The 16602-nt window shown below is 36.9% G+C and overlaps 1 protein-coding gene, 1 long non-coding RNA gene and 1 pseudogene across 3 annotated transcripts in view; 2 read left to right on the forward strand and 1 right to left on the reverse strand.

Moving 5' to 3' along the window:
* The window catches only part of LOC144301701 (uncharacterized), a 29671-nt gene extending 19821 nt beyond the window's left edge, over positions 1 to 9850 (forward strand). The window contains exons 3-4 of the long non-coding RNA XR_013368435.1: positions 9093 to 9449; positions 9746 to 9850. This is a non-coding gene — a long non-coding RNA (uncharacterized LOC144301701). The remainder of the gene's footprint in view (positions 1 to 9092; positions 9450 to 9745) is intronic.
* Positions 1 to 16602, reverse strand: part of ZNF654 (zinc finger protein 654) — a 92436-nt gene that overhangs the window by 54922 nt on the left and 20912 nt on the right. For both annotated transcript variants that reach the window (XM_077878739.1, XM_077878738.1), the window contains exon 2: positions 9219 to 9364. In XM_077878739.1, the coding sequence (XP_077734865.1) occupies positions 9219 to 9364 (146 nt within the window). The remainder of the gene's footprint in view (positions 1 to 9218; positions 9365 to 16602) is intronic.
* LOC144301573 (proline-rich protein 3 pseudogene) lies at positions 12325 to 12874 on the forward strand (annotated as a pseudogene).

Raw genomic sequence — 16602 nt, forward strand, 5'->3', positions numbered from 1 at the left:
CGTCATCTTTTTTTTTTATTATTATCATGTCATCTTCCATAGAGACAGTTTTACTTTTTTTCTGATTTGGATGACTTTTTTTTTCATGAATGGTCTGGAGAGGACTTCCACTACTATGTAAATGAAAGTAGTAAGAATGGGCTTCCTTGTCCTAGAGGGAAGACTTTCAGCTTTTCACCACTGAGTGTGAGTTAGCTATGGACTTGTGATAATATGTGGCCTTTATGTTGTTAATGTATGTTCCCTCTATACCAACTTTGTTGATTTTATCATAAATGGATACTCAATTTTCAATAGCATTAATAGATGCTAAATGATTTTTAGCATCTATTGAAAGAATCATATGATTTTTATCCTTTACTTTGTTAATGCAGTGTATCACACTGATTTGTGAATGCTTGAACCATCCTTGCATCCTTGGAAAAGATCCCACTTGATCATGGTGTATGATTTTTTTAATGGGCTACTGTATTGAGTTTGCTGATATTTTGTTGATTATTTTTGTACCTATGCTCCTAGGGATACTGACTTTTATTCTTTCTTTTATTGTAGTGTCCCTGTCTGGTTTTGGTATTCAAGTAATGCTGGCCTTATAAAATAAGTTTGGAAGGGTTCCTGCCCCTTCAATTTTTTGAGAGTTTGAAAAGGATTGATATTAATTCGTCTTTGAATATCTGATAGAATTCACCAGTGGAGCTGTCTGGTCCTAAACTTTTATTTGTTGGGAGGTTTCTGGTTACTGATTCAATCTCCTTTCTAGTAATTAGTCTGTTCAGATTTCTATTTCTTAATGATGCAGTCTTGGTAGATTATGTGATTCTAGGAATTCATTTCTTCTAGGTTATCAAATTTTTTGGTGTATAACTGTTCATGGTGGTCTCTTATCCTTTGTATTTCTGTGGTATCAGTTATACTATCTTCTCTTTCATTTCTGATTTTGAGTCTTCCTTTTTTGTTGATGAATCTAGATACAGGTTTCTCAATTTTGCTTCTCTTTGCAAAGAATTAGCTCTTAGTTTCATCAATCTTTTCTTCAGGTTAGTCTCTCTTTCATTTCCATTCTGATCTTTGTTATTTATTTCCTTCTATTAACTCTGGCCTTCATTTGTTCCTTTCTTCCTAGTTAAGATGTAAGGTTATTTATTTGAGCTCTTTCTTGCTTCTTTTTCTTAAATTTTTTTTTAAATTTTTATTTATTTATGATAGTCACACACAGAGAGAGAGAGAGAGAGGCAGAGACACAGGCAGAGGGAGAAGCAGGCTCCATGCACCGGGAGCCTGACGTGGGATTCGATCCCGGGTCTCCAGGATCGCGCCCTGGGCCAAAGGCAGGCGCTAAACCGCTGCCCCACCCAGGGATCCCATCTTTCTTGCTTCTTGAAGTAAGTACTTATCTTTATGAACTTTCCTTTTAACACTGCATTTGCTGCATCCTGCAAGCTTTGGTATACTGTACAGATATATCCATTTCAATTTGTCTCAAGGTATTCCTGGTTTTTCTTTGACTTCTTTTTTAACCTATTTGCTCAATAGAATGCTGTTTAATCTTCACATATTGATAGTTTTCCCAGTTTTTTCTTGTAATTGATTTCTTTTTTCATACCTCTATGGTCAGAAAAAGATGCTTAATATGATTTCAATCCTCTAAGATGTATTAAGACCATTTTGTGGCCTAACAAATGATCTATCCTGTGCATGTGAGAAGAATGTGTATTCTATTTCTTTTGGATAGGATATTCTGTATTTGTCTTTTTGGTCCATCAGGTCTAATATGTTGTTTAAGGCCAATGTTTCCTTATTTTTTTGTCTGCATAATCTAACCAATGATTAAAGACGGATATTAAGGCTCCCTACTACTATTATATTGCTATCTATTTTTCCCTTTAGGTCTCCTAATATTTGCTTCCATGTAATTTTGGTGCATCTAAGGGAATGCTTTTAAGTCACACAGACTTAAAAGCATAAGTCCTTACTATATAAGGTGCAATGGGCAAAACTTTGTCATCTTTTCAATAACTTCAGAAGCATTTCATTTTTTTTTCTTTTTCTTGTTTTATTCCATAGTGAAAGCTGACAGTATGATGTGGTCCAGTTCTATGAACCAAAGCTATTAGGAGGAAGAGAAAAAGAGTTTAAAATAGTTCAGATCTGTAGTTTTTCAGGAATCTGGCTTAGCCCAAAATAAATAGATTCAAATTCAGAAAAATTCTAATATGTATTTACACCATTCATAATGACTATATACATTTTATTCTAAAGAATAATTAATCTTCCTAATCGCAGTGGAAATAGTAAGAGCTTTTAGTCTACTGCTTTTTCTCTCTAGTTTTTGTGTATCTCCACTGACCAAAAGAATTATCAAGCCTTCCTTCGATTATATTAGAAAAGCAGTAAATACCATTTTATAAACTATACATGTATATACCTCTAGGTTCTAACAAATGCCAACATGGATGGGAACAGGGTATGTCATCATCACTTCTCATCTCTGTCAATACAAATATAGCATTTAATAATCCCTCTCTCTTTGCCAATAAAATGACTATTAAATGCCAGTAAAATGAAGTCTGAATTGCTTCACCCCAAAATTAACAAATGCAGAATAAAGACCAAAATTATAAGGAAAAAAGATTCTAGGCTACTAGTAGCACCAAATGAAATGCCGAGTTTCTAAACATGGTCAATATAAACAAATGCACACAGGTGTCTCTAATGTTGACTTTAGCTACAACAAATCCTGGAAACAAAATATTATAATGTAATAGTAAAAAAACAAAACAACAAAAAAAAAGCAAACCAAAACAAAAAACAAAGCAATCCTAAGGGGATTTAATACAGGAATTAAATTAAGACCACCAGTTGCGGGGATCCCTGGGTGGCTCAGAGGTTTGGTGCCTGCCTTCAGCCCAGGGTGTGATCCTGGAGTCCTGGGATCCAGTCCCACATCGGGCTCCCTGCTTGGAGCCTGGCTTCTCCCTCTGCCTGTGTCTCTGCCTCTCTCTCTCTGTGTCTCTCATGAATAAATGAATAAAATCTTAAAAAAAAAAAAAAAAAAAAAAAAAGACCACCAGTTGCCTCAAAAAGGAAATAATTTCTTTTAATTAATTAATTAATTAATTAATCTTTAAGTAGGCTCCATGCTCAATGTGGGGCTTGAACTCATGACCCTGAGACTGAGTCACATGCTCTTCTACTAACTTAGCCAGACAGGTGCTTCAGTAATCACTTTTTTAGAGAGAGAAAACAGCAGGCAGATAGCCTAGATTTCTCTATAAAATAAATGAGATCACCTGCCACAAATGATTAATAAAGATAATAGATATAACATTAGAGAAAGTTTTGAATAAGTGTTCGTCAAAATAATTAAAAAGTAAAGAAGCAGTAAGAGTGATATATGTTGCAGAGAAAGGATATACGGATTGGGGCCATAAGACAGACAAACACCTTTTGTAGAGCCTGGCCACAATCCAAAAAACAGCCTTTTATAAATATCCTTTCTTCCTTTAATTTCTAGGCTATCTCCTAATTTAGTTGAAGCCTAGACCTAAGTTATAAATACAACCAAATAACTTAAATCGAAGTTAGACACAAATTCTATGTTTGAAATGTAATTCAATTTAGCAACATAGTCAGAAAAGGTTACTGATCTATCATTATATGTATGGCCTAAAACATGAATGTCTAGCCACTCTAAGTAAGACGCTGATTATACTCACTTAATTCCATGAAAGAGAAGGTTTTTGGTCTTCTATTCTAGGCAGTTTGACATATTAGGGTATACGTTTTTAGTATTTGCTACTACACAAAATAAACACTACTAGCTGAACTTAGTTCCCTCTCCAGAGAACCATACAGTTCTTTTTGGACCTAATGGCTGCCAGGCAAATAGACTATTCATCACTGAAGCCTGCATGGAATGCTAAAATCTATGAACATTTACTTTCTGTTGGGCTAAAAGTGGTGGGGAAGGCAGCATTAAAGTTTGCTTTTATTTTATATAAAACTGGTAAAGTCTAAGTTCTCTGCCTGAAGATCCAGTACTACTTTCAGGGTGTCTGGCTCTGTTCTACCAATACAACAGAATTCAGTGTTTAACGAAACTAAGATAACAATAGGAGAAAAAAAAAACAACAACAACTCAGATTTGCAAAAGTTCCCTAAACTTCTCAAGCCTAAATTTTCTTATCTAAAAAGAGATTTAACCTGAGGTCCTTTTTAGTGCAAATACAGATATACGCACACAACAAAATCTTCATTTCTTTAAAAATACAAAAAAAAAAAAATACAGCTTTCAAAAAGAGTCAACCTAGGTAAAATCGTAATTAGTCAATTTAAAACAACTCTCGGGATCCCTGGGTGGCGCAGTGGTTTGGCGCCTGCCTTTGGCCCAGGGCGCGATCCTGGAGACCCGGGATCGAATCCCACGTCAGGCTCCCGGTGCATGGAGCCTGCTTCTCCCTCTGCCTGTGTCTCTGCCTTTCTCTCTCTCTCTCTGTGACTATCATAAATAAATAAAAATTAAAAAAAATAAAAATAAAAAAAAATAAAACAACTCTCTACATGACTATATTCATTTCCACAAAATTTTAAAATCAAGGATGAATAAAAAGAGAATCCATCTTCCTTCCCTATAAAGACCTTCACAAACTAGTTTTTCCCAGTCTAAAGAAGGCACATCTTCACATATGTATAATTTACAAAGTGGAACAGGCTTTTATGAAGATGGACACATGGACCAGACAATATTGCCACAGAGTATAGTAACGTATATGCTTAACATATATTATACGTATGTGTGTGTATATATATGTATATATATGTATATATATACACTATAAAACAAAATCTAGTAGATAATTACTTAACTCTTTAGCTCACCTGTATTTTTTTAGTATATTAACTGAATTAAAAAGTGTTAAGTACATGATATAGATCATATATAAGAATTCAACAAACAGATATGGATTACAATGAAATCCATTAATATCTTGACATCCTCTTCAGTCACCTTGAACATCTTATTTGCCATCTCTGGGAGGCTCTTCTGCTCCTTCATCTAATTTATTGCTATCATTCATTCAGAGCTCAGCTCAAATGTTAGCTTACCCAGCAAATTTTCCCTGACCACCCAGACCAAGTCAAGTCCCCTGTTGTACTCTTTGTACCCTGTAATTCTTTCATAATTATAATTACATAATGTGATTGCTTATTTAATATATTTTAGCTTTATAAGGTCTTTGAGAACAAGGACTTATTTTCTATTTTAGCCTAGAACTAAGCTCAAGAGATTTACAGAATGAATGAATGAATAATTATGGAATTGTTACAAGAATTTTCTGGTTTATATATTTATTTAAATAAATCAAACACTGTAACAGACTCATTCTTTTAATAGTATCACCATGTTGCTATTTTCTTCCTTTTTCTTCTGGTACTAAAACTACAATTAACTTTTCTGTTAAAGCAAATTCAAATAATGCAGAAAGTTTTCCTTGTAAGAAACATTACTCTTTGACAAACCACTAAGATGGTTTACTTTCTTTTCTAGCACTGTACATCTCAGATAAGATTTGCTTCTGCTTAATACATTATTTTTTTATTAGCAGTAGTAAAAAAAAGCAAACAATGAAATAGAAATTAATAAATGAGTTAAATGTAAAAAAAAAATAATAAAGTACTTCTGAAAACCTTAAAAGCATTTCTCATTGTAACACTAATGTTAAAAAGATTATATAGATGAAAGGGGGAGGTGGAAATCCAAACAGGCACTGAAACAAAATTAATACTTCTTGCTTACAAATAATGTATTTCTTTCTTTTTTTTTTTTTTTATTTATGATAATCACACAGAGAGAGAGAGAGAGAGAGAGAGAGAGGCAGAGACATAGGCAGAGGGAGGAGGGAGAAGCAGGCTCCATGCACCAGGAGCCCGACGTGGGACTCGATCCGGGTCTCCAGGATCGCGCCCTGGGCCAAAGACAGGCGCTAAACCGCTGCGCCACCCAGAGATCCCTAATGTATTTCTTTTAGTACTTTTCCTCAGAAATCAAGAATAACTAAAATGGTTTTAGTAGTTTTCAAAACGACACATAAAATTATTCTTTGTAGCCAACATCTGTTATGTTTGTTTACCTAGCCAGCTAGCTCTCTTTCATACTACCTCATTTACTTCTTGAGGGAACTGCTTACCCTTCCAACATCTCTATGGTTCTGATTGGGCTGTCAATGTAGTATCCTCATTCTTCCCAGCCATGGGGTGAGTTGATCATCAACAGACTCTCCTAAACACGGCTTTTAGTCAAAGCAGTAGGCACATAAGTTGGCAGGACTCAAGTTCCCAAAAATATTTTGAGGATTACAAATGGGAGAAGGGATTTCCTTCTCTCTTGGTTAAAAAACTAAGCTTAATCCCAGAACAGTTAGCAGCCATGAGTGAATGAAGACAAAAAAAAAAAAAAAAAAAGGAAGACACAAAGGGGGAGAACAGTTCTAGAATATATTTTATTGTCTGGATTCAGAAAATCCTGAAACTAGTTCTAGTCCTTGCTTTTCCATGGTTTAGTCATCTAATAAATGCCCCCCACACTTCCTCCTCTTTTGCTTCAAGTAGCTTAAGTTTGTCAATTATAATCAAAAAGTCCAATTTTATCTCCCAAGTTCATTTGGGCATCATAAAAAAATAAAATAAAATAAAATATTTTTAAATAATAGTTTTCTTTACATTGCATTGCTCTTACAAACTTCTTCTATAAGGTTATATTTTAAATTCTCTTTCCTCCTACATTTTATTTTTCAGCTTCATTAGGGTATAATTGACAAACAGAAATTGTATATATTTAAGGTATATAACTTGATCTTTTAATATGCAGATACAGTGAAATTATCACCTAAATCGAGCTGGTTAATATATCCATCACCTCACACAAAGAGACACAGAAAGAGAGAGAGAGACAGAGACACAGGCAGAGGGAGAAGCAGGCTCCATACAGGGAGCTGGATGCGGAACTTGATCCTGGGACTCCAGGATCACACCCTGGCAGCACTAAACCTCTGAGCCACCCAAGCTGCTCACTGTATATCTTTTATATTTACTGTGCTAAGCATTTCTTGAGTTGAGTCTGGAAGTTAATGACTTTCAGTTCTGGAAAATTATTTTTTCTTTAAAATTTTCCTCCAGGGATGCCTGGGTGGCTCAGTGGTTGAGCATCTGCCTTTGGGTCAGGGCGTGATCTTGGAGTCCCGGGACTGAGTCCCACATCAGGCTCCCTGCATGGAGCATGCTTCTCCCTCTGCCTGTGTCTCTCATGAATAAATGAAATCTTTAAAAAAATATAAAAAATAAAAATAAAGAATGAAATTCTCCTCCAATATATTTTCTATAAGTTCTTTTCTAGAACTCCAACTAGTCAGATAATGAACCTCCTATATAAGGGCACCATATCATTTTTTTTTTTTTTCTCTGACACATTCCTTCTCTTGGTTCTCTTTGACATCCTGGATTATTTCTCCAACTTGACTTTCCAAATTTCTTACAGAACTTTAAATTTTAACCATCATTAGATTTTCTTAATTTCCACAAATTCATTTTTAGTATGTCATTATTCCATTCACACAGCATGATATGTTGATGTTTTAATGCTACACATATCTCAACTCTCTCTGAAAATGTATACTATAGAATTTATATTTCTCTTAATTTTTTAATTTTCTTCCAAATTTTTTTTGTTTTTACTGTATTTTTTGCATGTTGAAGGTATTCCTCACTGTTTGAGGATTCCAGAATCCCCATTAATATTTAAGAATAAGTCCATAAGCAGACTAATTGGGAGCTCTATAAGCATGTCTAGACCTTGATGACTGAGAAGTTTTTCTTCAGGGTAATTAAGTGATTAGTGAGCTGTCTCAAAGAGGAAACTTTAACTACCAGAATGCAAAGGTCATCGCTCCAAAGTCATTTTAATTCTTTAAGAGGCGGGGGGAGGGGGGGGGGCAGCAACTCTGTTTCCCTACCCCAACTTGGTCCTAAAGTCTGGTGAGTGGCCTGAATGGAAAAACTGCAATTAACTCCTTTATCTGCATTTTCCCAAAGTATCTCATACCCTACTCTCTATTTCACGCTGTGTATATTCAAACTCTACACCTTTCTACGATTCTGGGGGAAGGGGAGCAGGACAAACTGTTTAGACCTTCTATATTATAAGGAAGGGGATGATTCTGTTTTAACTGCTACAGTTTTGTAAAATATTTTACAAATAATCAAGTATATACATACATAAAAATAAATATATAAAACAACAATTTCACTAAATAATACTGATCCTACAAGACATTCTCTGATATATTTTCTAATTGTATTTTCTAATGTTGATAAATGATGTCACTACATGTTATTGTGACTTGTGATTTGAGGCGCACACACGCATACGCACACACATACACACACACTACAAAAAGCAAGTGAAATTGTGGACTGCTCTGTCCTGTTTCAGTAACCACTATTCTATGTTCTCTCCCCTAGAAAATTTTTTAAATCTTTCCTTCACTGATGGCTCTTCTCTACTTTCTTTTCACTGTATTTCTGTCTTTTACATCTTTACTATAACTATAACAGATCTATGAGAGCAAAAACAATAAACACAAGTGCTCAATGTGATCTTTAACTTGAATTCCTCTACAAGTATTTTTAAAAACCAGGAGTTTCCCCAAGTTCTTTCTGGCCTGATTTGAGGTCCCTCTGCTAACTATGATGGCCTCAATTGCTGTATTTTGGGACTTACCATTAAAGCTAAGGAATTAAAAAAGGAAAGTGATGGTAGTGACCATAAGAATCTATGCAAAAATTCTTATCTAAGTATGTCTTAACTTTGGTTATTAATTGATTGATAAACTTGCAGCTCCCACACTAGGGGCATAAATATTCATGATTGTTAGGTCCTCTTGTTGGATAGATCCTTTAAGTATGATATAGTTCCAATTAACTCTAAAACTAAATGTAAATTTATGGTTTTATGTTCAAAGTTAAACCTAAAACCTTAAATGAAAATAGAAAATTTTTTCTTTTCTTTCCTTTTTTTTTTTTTTCCCATAATCCAGGGTTTGGGAAATTCTTTTCGAGTGAAGACATTAAGAAAGGCTCCTTCCACAGAGAAAATAATCAAAACCCAATTCTCAAATATGTCAAGAAAAATAATTCTTTTATAGGAAGTAAAAAGTACTTACAAAGCAAGGCTACTCAAAACATACTGTACGTGCTCACATTCATCTGGGAATGATGCACTGGCTGATGTAAAACAGCAAAGTGCAGTCTGAAGAACCTGAAGCTGTGGCAAAGGGACCTGCCATCTTCCAGCATAATCTTCAACCACCTGATGGGGAAATAATCCAAAAAAGTACGTTATTATAGAAAATGTTCTCAACATCTTGAGTTTAAAAATTTGATGAAACAGCTGAGTGAAGTAAGTCAGTCGGAGAAGGACAAACATTATATGTTCTCATTCATTTGGGGAATATAAATAATAGTGAAAGGGAATAGAAGGGAAGGGAGAAGAAATGTGTGGGAAATATCAGAAAGGGAGACAGAACGTAAAGACTGCTAACTCTGGGAAACGAACTAGGGGTGGTAGAAGGGGAGGAGGGCGGGGGGTGGGAGTGAATGGGTGACGGGCACTGGGTGTTATTCTGTATGTTAGTAAATTGAACACCAATAAAAAATAAATTAAAAAAAAAAAATTTGATGAAACAACTAGTTAAATTAAAACATTAATTCAGCATGAATACAAATGGGGAAAAACATTATTGTTTATTTTAATCGTATACAATTGAAAATAAAATTTAACTATTATCTTTGAAAATGTGGGAAAAATAGCGTATGAATAATTTTACTGTTGAAATGCCAAATCTTTAATTAACTGTACCACATATCCTTCATCTCCCATTTCCAACCTTTGTTAAAACATTAATTATAAAATATTAAAATAGCTAGAGTAGAATATAATAACAAAATTAGAAATAAACATAGTTATCATTACTACTTATTAAAGATTAAACTCTAAGCATTTTGGCACCAATAGGTATTAAAGATATAGTAGTATGATGGATGCTCCAATTATTAAAGTTGAAGTTGTACAACATGATGGAGGAAAGGGTCCAGAATATAATTAGTCTTGGCTCTGTAACTTTACTAGCTTTATTAATTTGGATAGGTCATCTTCCTTCTCTATGCATTAGTTTCCTCAGTATAAAATAGAGATAATAGGGCTGCCCGTTTGGCTCAATGGTTTAGTGCCACCTGGCCCAGGGCGTGATCCTGGAGAGCCGGGATCAAGTCCCACGTCAGGCTCCCTACATGGAAGCTTGCTTCTCCCTCTGCCTGTGTCTCTGCCTCTCTTTCTTTCTGTGTCTCTCATGAACAAATAAATAAAATTTTTAAAAGAAATTTAAAAAAATAGAATAGAGATAATAATGCTTATCTTGCAGGTTTACTGTGAAGCTAAATTAGGATAATTTATGAGAGAGCATATTAGAACTATCAATGGCTATAAATTGTTAATTATGATTTCTTATATGCAAAACTATTATATTAAAACAATGTATTATATTTTTAAAATTCATCATGTAAAACTGGTTGGCAAACTATGGCCTGCAGGCCAAATCTGGCCTGCCAGCTGTTTTTGTATGGCCCACAAGCTAAGAATGGATGCTACATCTTTAAATCGTTGAAAAAAATATTTTGTGATGTCTAACTATCATATGAAATTTAAATTTCAATGTCCCTAGAGCTTTACTGGAACAGAACCAGATTCATCCATTTATATACTATCTATGGCTGTTTTCCTGCTATAACAATCAGTTACATAGTTATGACAGAAATCATATGGCTCACAAAGCCTAAAATATTTAATATCTGCCCCACTACAGAGAAAGTTTGCCAACTCTTATTTAAAAGCTGAAAAAAATAGAAGATTACAAAAGCCAAGACATTCAAGAGCTCAAGGACTTTTCACTCTCATCACTTTCTGTTAGGAGACAATTTTCCTTGGGTCTCTCGTATTTCTAGTTTTTTCAAAAAAAGGCCCAACTGCCTTCATCTTTTCAAAGATAATCATAGGCAATAGCCTTGAAAAATACAGATGATGTCTCCCTCCTCAGATGTGAGCCTGTTTACTATTTAGCACAATCCCAGTGTCATCTCCCTCTAGAGCAAAGGCTAGGCAGACACTCTTGTAAACCATTATAAAAGATTAGGGTTCCTTAAAGTACGGCATTGAAAACTCACTGTGAGTAGAGAATCCACCTATGCCACTTACATCACTTTTATGAAAATTGAAGGTCAAGGGAAACCACTGGCCATCATAAGCATGAAGCTCATGCTGCTTGCAGTACATGAGAAATAAAGTCCATTATCTCTGACCCAGGAGTTTCATGTTTTCTGCCAGCATTCATCAAACTCTGGCAGGCTAACTTAGATAGACTCTTAGACCCTTCATGGCTCTCTGACAATTTCAAATTGCAATACCAGAAAGCTAACTGGACAGTAAAAATTACTACTAACTATAATGAGCCCAAATAGGACACTCTTCTAAACTACCAAAGGCAAAAAAAAAAAAAAAAAAAAAAAAGGAGTTGGATAAACTGTGGTTTCCTGACTAAATTTTCTCTTCACTAAAGTGTTTGACCAGTTTATTAAGCTCTTTTTGGCCACCATAACACCATTCTGATGCCACCTAAAATATAGGTACCTGACAGTCTCATGTTTTCCTATCTTCCATCTCCAACAGTTTGCCCTAATCCATATCTACTTATAACCTTATTCACTTCCTATTTATGAGATGAGTTTATCTCCTTAGAAGAGAAACTTTCTATTTTCTCAGCTTCTATTCTTATAGCTTTCCTCACTCACCAAGATTCTGCTACTAATACACTGCCTAATCTAGCTGAGCTCAAACCTAACAAAATAAATGTCCCTGTGGGCAACACCTCCAATAGTTTGCCAGAATACCTTTGAAGGGATATAAACAGAATTATTGAAATTTACATATCTTCTTACACTGTTCAATATCATGCCAGACACTAACACACTATAACATTAATATAGGGATCCCTGGGTGGCGCAGCGGTTTAGCGCCTGCCTTTGGCCCAGGGCACGATCCTGGAGACCCGGGATCGAATCCCACATTGGGCTCTCGGTGCATGGAGCCTGCTTCTCCCTCTGCCTATGTCTCTGCCTCTCTCTCTCTCTCTCTCTCTCTCTGTGACTATCATAAATAAATAAAAATTAAAAAAAAAACTAATATAACACTTTAAGACTCACTATAACAGAGCCATTGATGCAACCACAATGCCCAAATGAAAGAAGCAGAATCAGCAGCAGCCGCCGCCACTGCAACAGCCCCTGCTGCCAGAGCGGGAGGAGACTGGAGACAAGGAGGATGGGAGTCCCATCAGACCACCCAGCCTTCTGGGCCCTCCCCCCATGGCCAATGGAAAGCCTGATGACCCCAAGTCAGCTCTTCACAGAGGTCCTCCAGGATCAAGGGGACCAATGACTCCACCACTGCTGAGCCTCCCACCTCCTCCCAGGGGCAGAGGCTCAATCCAGGGAGCAACCCATATGGTCATGGCTGGTGGAGGGCCAATACTGAACCTCCTTTTCCTGGACCAGTCCCAAAGGAGGCTTTCACAAAGAGCAGAGAAATCCCCGAAGGCTCAAAAGTTGGTCTCTTATTAAAAATACCTGCCTGCCCAAGGATGGCCCCCAAGTTATGGAAGACAAATCCAACCACCCTGTCTGCTGACACTTTGCCAAAAAGGGCCACTGTTGATATGAGGATCTCTGTGCCTTCTACCACCCAGGTGTCAATGGACCTCCTCTATGAGACTGTGCTGGAAGGAGTCCTCTGACCTAGCGACCATATATTTCCCTGTGGCCCTGTGATGGCTACTGTGAGGCTGTTCCATCAGTGGTGCTCAGTCAGTGACAGCACCCTCAGTCAGTGACACCCACCCCCATCGGCCACCTCCCCCATTGGGGGTCCAGAGTTGTGTTTCATCACTGGTGCCCAGCGTGTGGGCTTTCTTCCGATCCAACCTCCAGACTTGCCTTCGGGACCCTACCTTTGCTCTCTTCAACTGCCTCCTGGATCCTCTTCCCCTTCACTGATTGACTGCTGAACAGGAAACCTCTTTGGTGCTGTTTCTTGTGCATCTGTCCACCCAGCCCTCAGTACTGCCCTCGATTCCTAAGAGCCCTGGAGCAGTTTCCTACCATTCCCTTCTTCTAGCTGCTTGTTTTTAAGTCCTTTTTATGTGACAAACCCTACCCCCAAAGTTGCCAGTTGCTCTGTGAAACTCACCAGGTTGACCTGGGGTCAAGTATGGATGACTGGTGCAGAGTTACTTCCTGAAAGGCCATTCTCCCTGCTTTGGGATTTTGTAGATCCTGCGTCAGTAGCATGATCCCCACCGCTCTGGCCTGTGACCACTGTGCTTTGTGAAAACTGTGCATCCCCTCGTACGTAGCCTTTTTCAGTGTCCACGGCATCATTGTGACTTCCCAACACTAGAGTAAGTTTTTCTGCCAAAATGAGTGAGGCTCTTGATGCCCTCTAGACTTTCCACCTCCCAACGTGGGAGAATTGTGAAACTTTCCGTAAGACTGCCTCCCTGGTCTCCCCATTCTCCTGGTGTTGGTTTTTCGGGGTTTGACACAAGCCCATGAGATGTCCTCTAAAGCCTCTTACGGGCTATCCTATCTCCTCTCCAGCCCACTTTGGTTAGAGTACGTCATTGTGAGGCCACCAGCCCTTTCGTCTGAATTCTGTGAATCTCTACCTGGCCTACCCTTGGGTGGAAGGAACCTTGACGGTACTGTCGCCCTCGTCTAACCTTCTTCCCTTCATCCCTGGCACTTGTTGTTTTCTGTGAAAACGGCAGTGAACAGGTTCGGTTCTGCACTGGCCCTGAGGAAATGGGTCAGGAGTTGTGTGGGCAAGAGGGAAGGATGAGAGCTGTTGGAGAACTGAGAATGAATTATTTTCTTTTTAACATTTTTTTATATTAGTAATAAATGCAATGGAAACAAACAAAAAAGACTCACTATAACACTATTTCTCTCTTAAATAGTTTCCTTAAAACATGTGAAACTATGCATTATGTTGCCCTTTTATTTTAAATTTTTCTCCTGTGCCATCATAAGCACTCAGCTAATGAGAGTAGACACCATGACATCATAATTTGAACATGCTCTACCAGGCCAAAGTATAGCAAGCAACATATCTTACATTTTTCTTTCTATTTTGGACTCTAACAAAGAACAGTCTTAACATAGTAGCCAGAATAATGTTGTAATTCCTGCAAACAAAGGAAAAAGCATTTACCTGGATCTTTAAAATCAACTATTGCTACAGTTCTAAATTCTTCAAGAAAATAGTCTAAGAAATGGGATAAAGATCAATTGTCCAGTAAAGACTGGTAAAAAAAAAAACCTTTCTATTTTCTCAGCTTCTATTCTTATAGCTTTTTTCCTTTTTAAAAAAGTATTTTATTTTATATTCATGAGAGATGGGGGGAGGGAGGGGCAGGGACACAGGCAAAGGGAGAAGCAGGGAGCCCCATGAGGGACCCAATCCCGGGACTCCAGGATCCTGCCCTGAGCCGAAGGCAGACGCTTAACTGCTGAGCCACCCAGGAGTCCCAAAACTTTTATTTTTCCTTCATTTTGAAGAGCATAACAAACATACTGCAATGCAATTTACTATAATTTTTAGGAACTATATGAATACCGCTAAAAGAAGTTACAGCTGAGGCCAAAAGCGTGGCATGATATAAGGGAGGTTGAAGAGAAGGGCAGAGCTACTGCCAAAGATGCTAGAATCCTGCAATGATCCTACAGCACTTTCTCAGCTCTCTCATTTACAGGAACATATACCCAAATCTAAAAGGGATATAGTATATACTACATACTGCCATATCTTAATTTACCAAGGTAAATTATTATGAGGATGAGCATAGATTCATTCTTTGGCAAAATTGTCAAAAGTCAGACTTACTATAAACCCATTCAGTTAAAATTATATTCATTGGGATCCCTGGGTGGCGCAGCGGTTTGGCGCCTGCCTTTGGCCCAGGGCGCGATCCTGGAGACCCGGGATCGAATCCCATGTCGGGCTCCCGGTGCATGGAGCCTGCTTCTCCCTCTGCCTGTGTCTCTGCCTCTCTCTCTCTCTCTCTGTGACTATCATAAATAAATAAAAATTTTTAAAAAAATTATATTCATTATTTAAGAACATTAATTTACATCATCCAAATCTCTATGGACTGAAATGTGTCTCCCTAAAATTCACATGCAATCTATGCACTGAATGAATTTGCTGACTTTCTAAATATGTAAAGTAAACATTACAATGGACATTATAAACATATATTATTATAAACATATAATAACATTTTGTGGTGCCAGAAAGTCATGAAATGCTGAATAAATGATGGGGTATAAGAACACAGGAGCCAACCTGAAGGAGCTCCTACCTGCCAAAGCTAGAATAATTTAAGCAACAAAATAAGTGATAGTATTAGACTTTTAATCCATGGAACAAGATAAATATCCAGGAGTCCACAGTGATATAAATAATCAGATAAATAAATGTTAGAGATGAGACAGCAGTTCCTCACAGTAAAATCCCAATTAATAAATACAGAAGCAAAGAGAGAGAGAATCAGCATTAGGCAAATACATAGTAATGAATGCTACAGACAAGATCCATGGATCAATACTAGTATTTATGGGTAAAAGTTTGAGGCAATGCAGGATTTGCAGTCTCAAATTATCTCCCCCAAGACATTCATCAACTAAAAATAGAAAGATAGTAACGAAAGTGTATAGAAACCATACAGACCCAAACTTAACCAAATCATCAAGGTAAATATCACCAGTACGTAATAAAATGTATCATTATCATAAATCTCTTGGTATGGCAAACCAAGAAACAATAGCATTTTTGCGGTACTTTGCCAAAAATGCCTAAACTCATTCCAATCATGAAAAATTATCAGACTGAAGGTTGTTTTACAAAAAAAATTAATCAATATTCTTCAAATGTATCAAGGTTGTGAAAGATGAGAAAAAACTGAAATACTGTTACACACTGGAAGAGACTAAGGGTAAATAACAACTAAATACAGCATGAGATCTAGAAATAACATCCTGGAACACAAAAAACATTAGTGGAAAAACTTAAATTTTTTAATACATTTTTTTAGATTTTGTTTATTTATTTGAGAGAGAGAACACAAAAGAGCAAGAGAGCCGGAGCTGGGGGGAGGCAAAGGAAGAGGGAGAAGCACACTCCCAGCTAAGCTGGGAGCCTGATGTGGGGCTTGTTCCTGGGACCCCGGGATCATGACCTGAGCCAAAGGCAGATGCTTAACCAACTGAGCCACCCAGGTGTCCCCAAAACTGAAATTTCTAATAACTATAACTTAGTGATTATTACACACCAATGTTGCTTTCCTATTCCTGATAATTGTACTATGCTTTCAATAAGCATAAAATTAGTTCAATTGTTAAAACTTTAAAGTTTTTTTTTGTTCTCACCTTTTCCCTCAA

This window comes from Canis aureus, chromosome 30, assembly GCF_053574225.1.
Source record: "Canis aureus isolate CA01 chromosome 30, VMU_Caureus_v.1.0, whole genome shotgun sequence".
Classification (NCBI taxonomy): domain Eukaryota; kingdom Metazoa; phylum Chordata; class Mammalia; order Carnivora; family Canidae; genus Canis; species Canis aureus.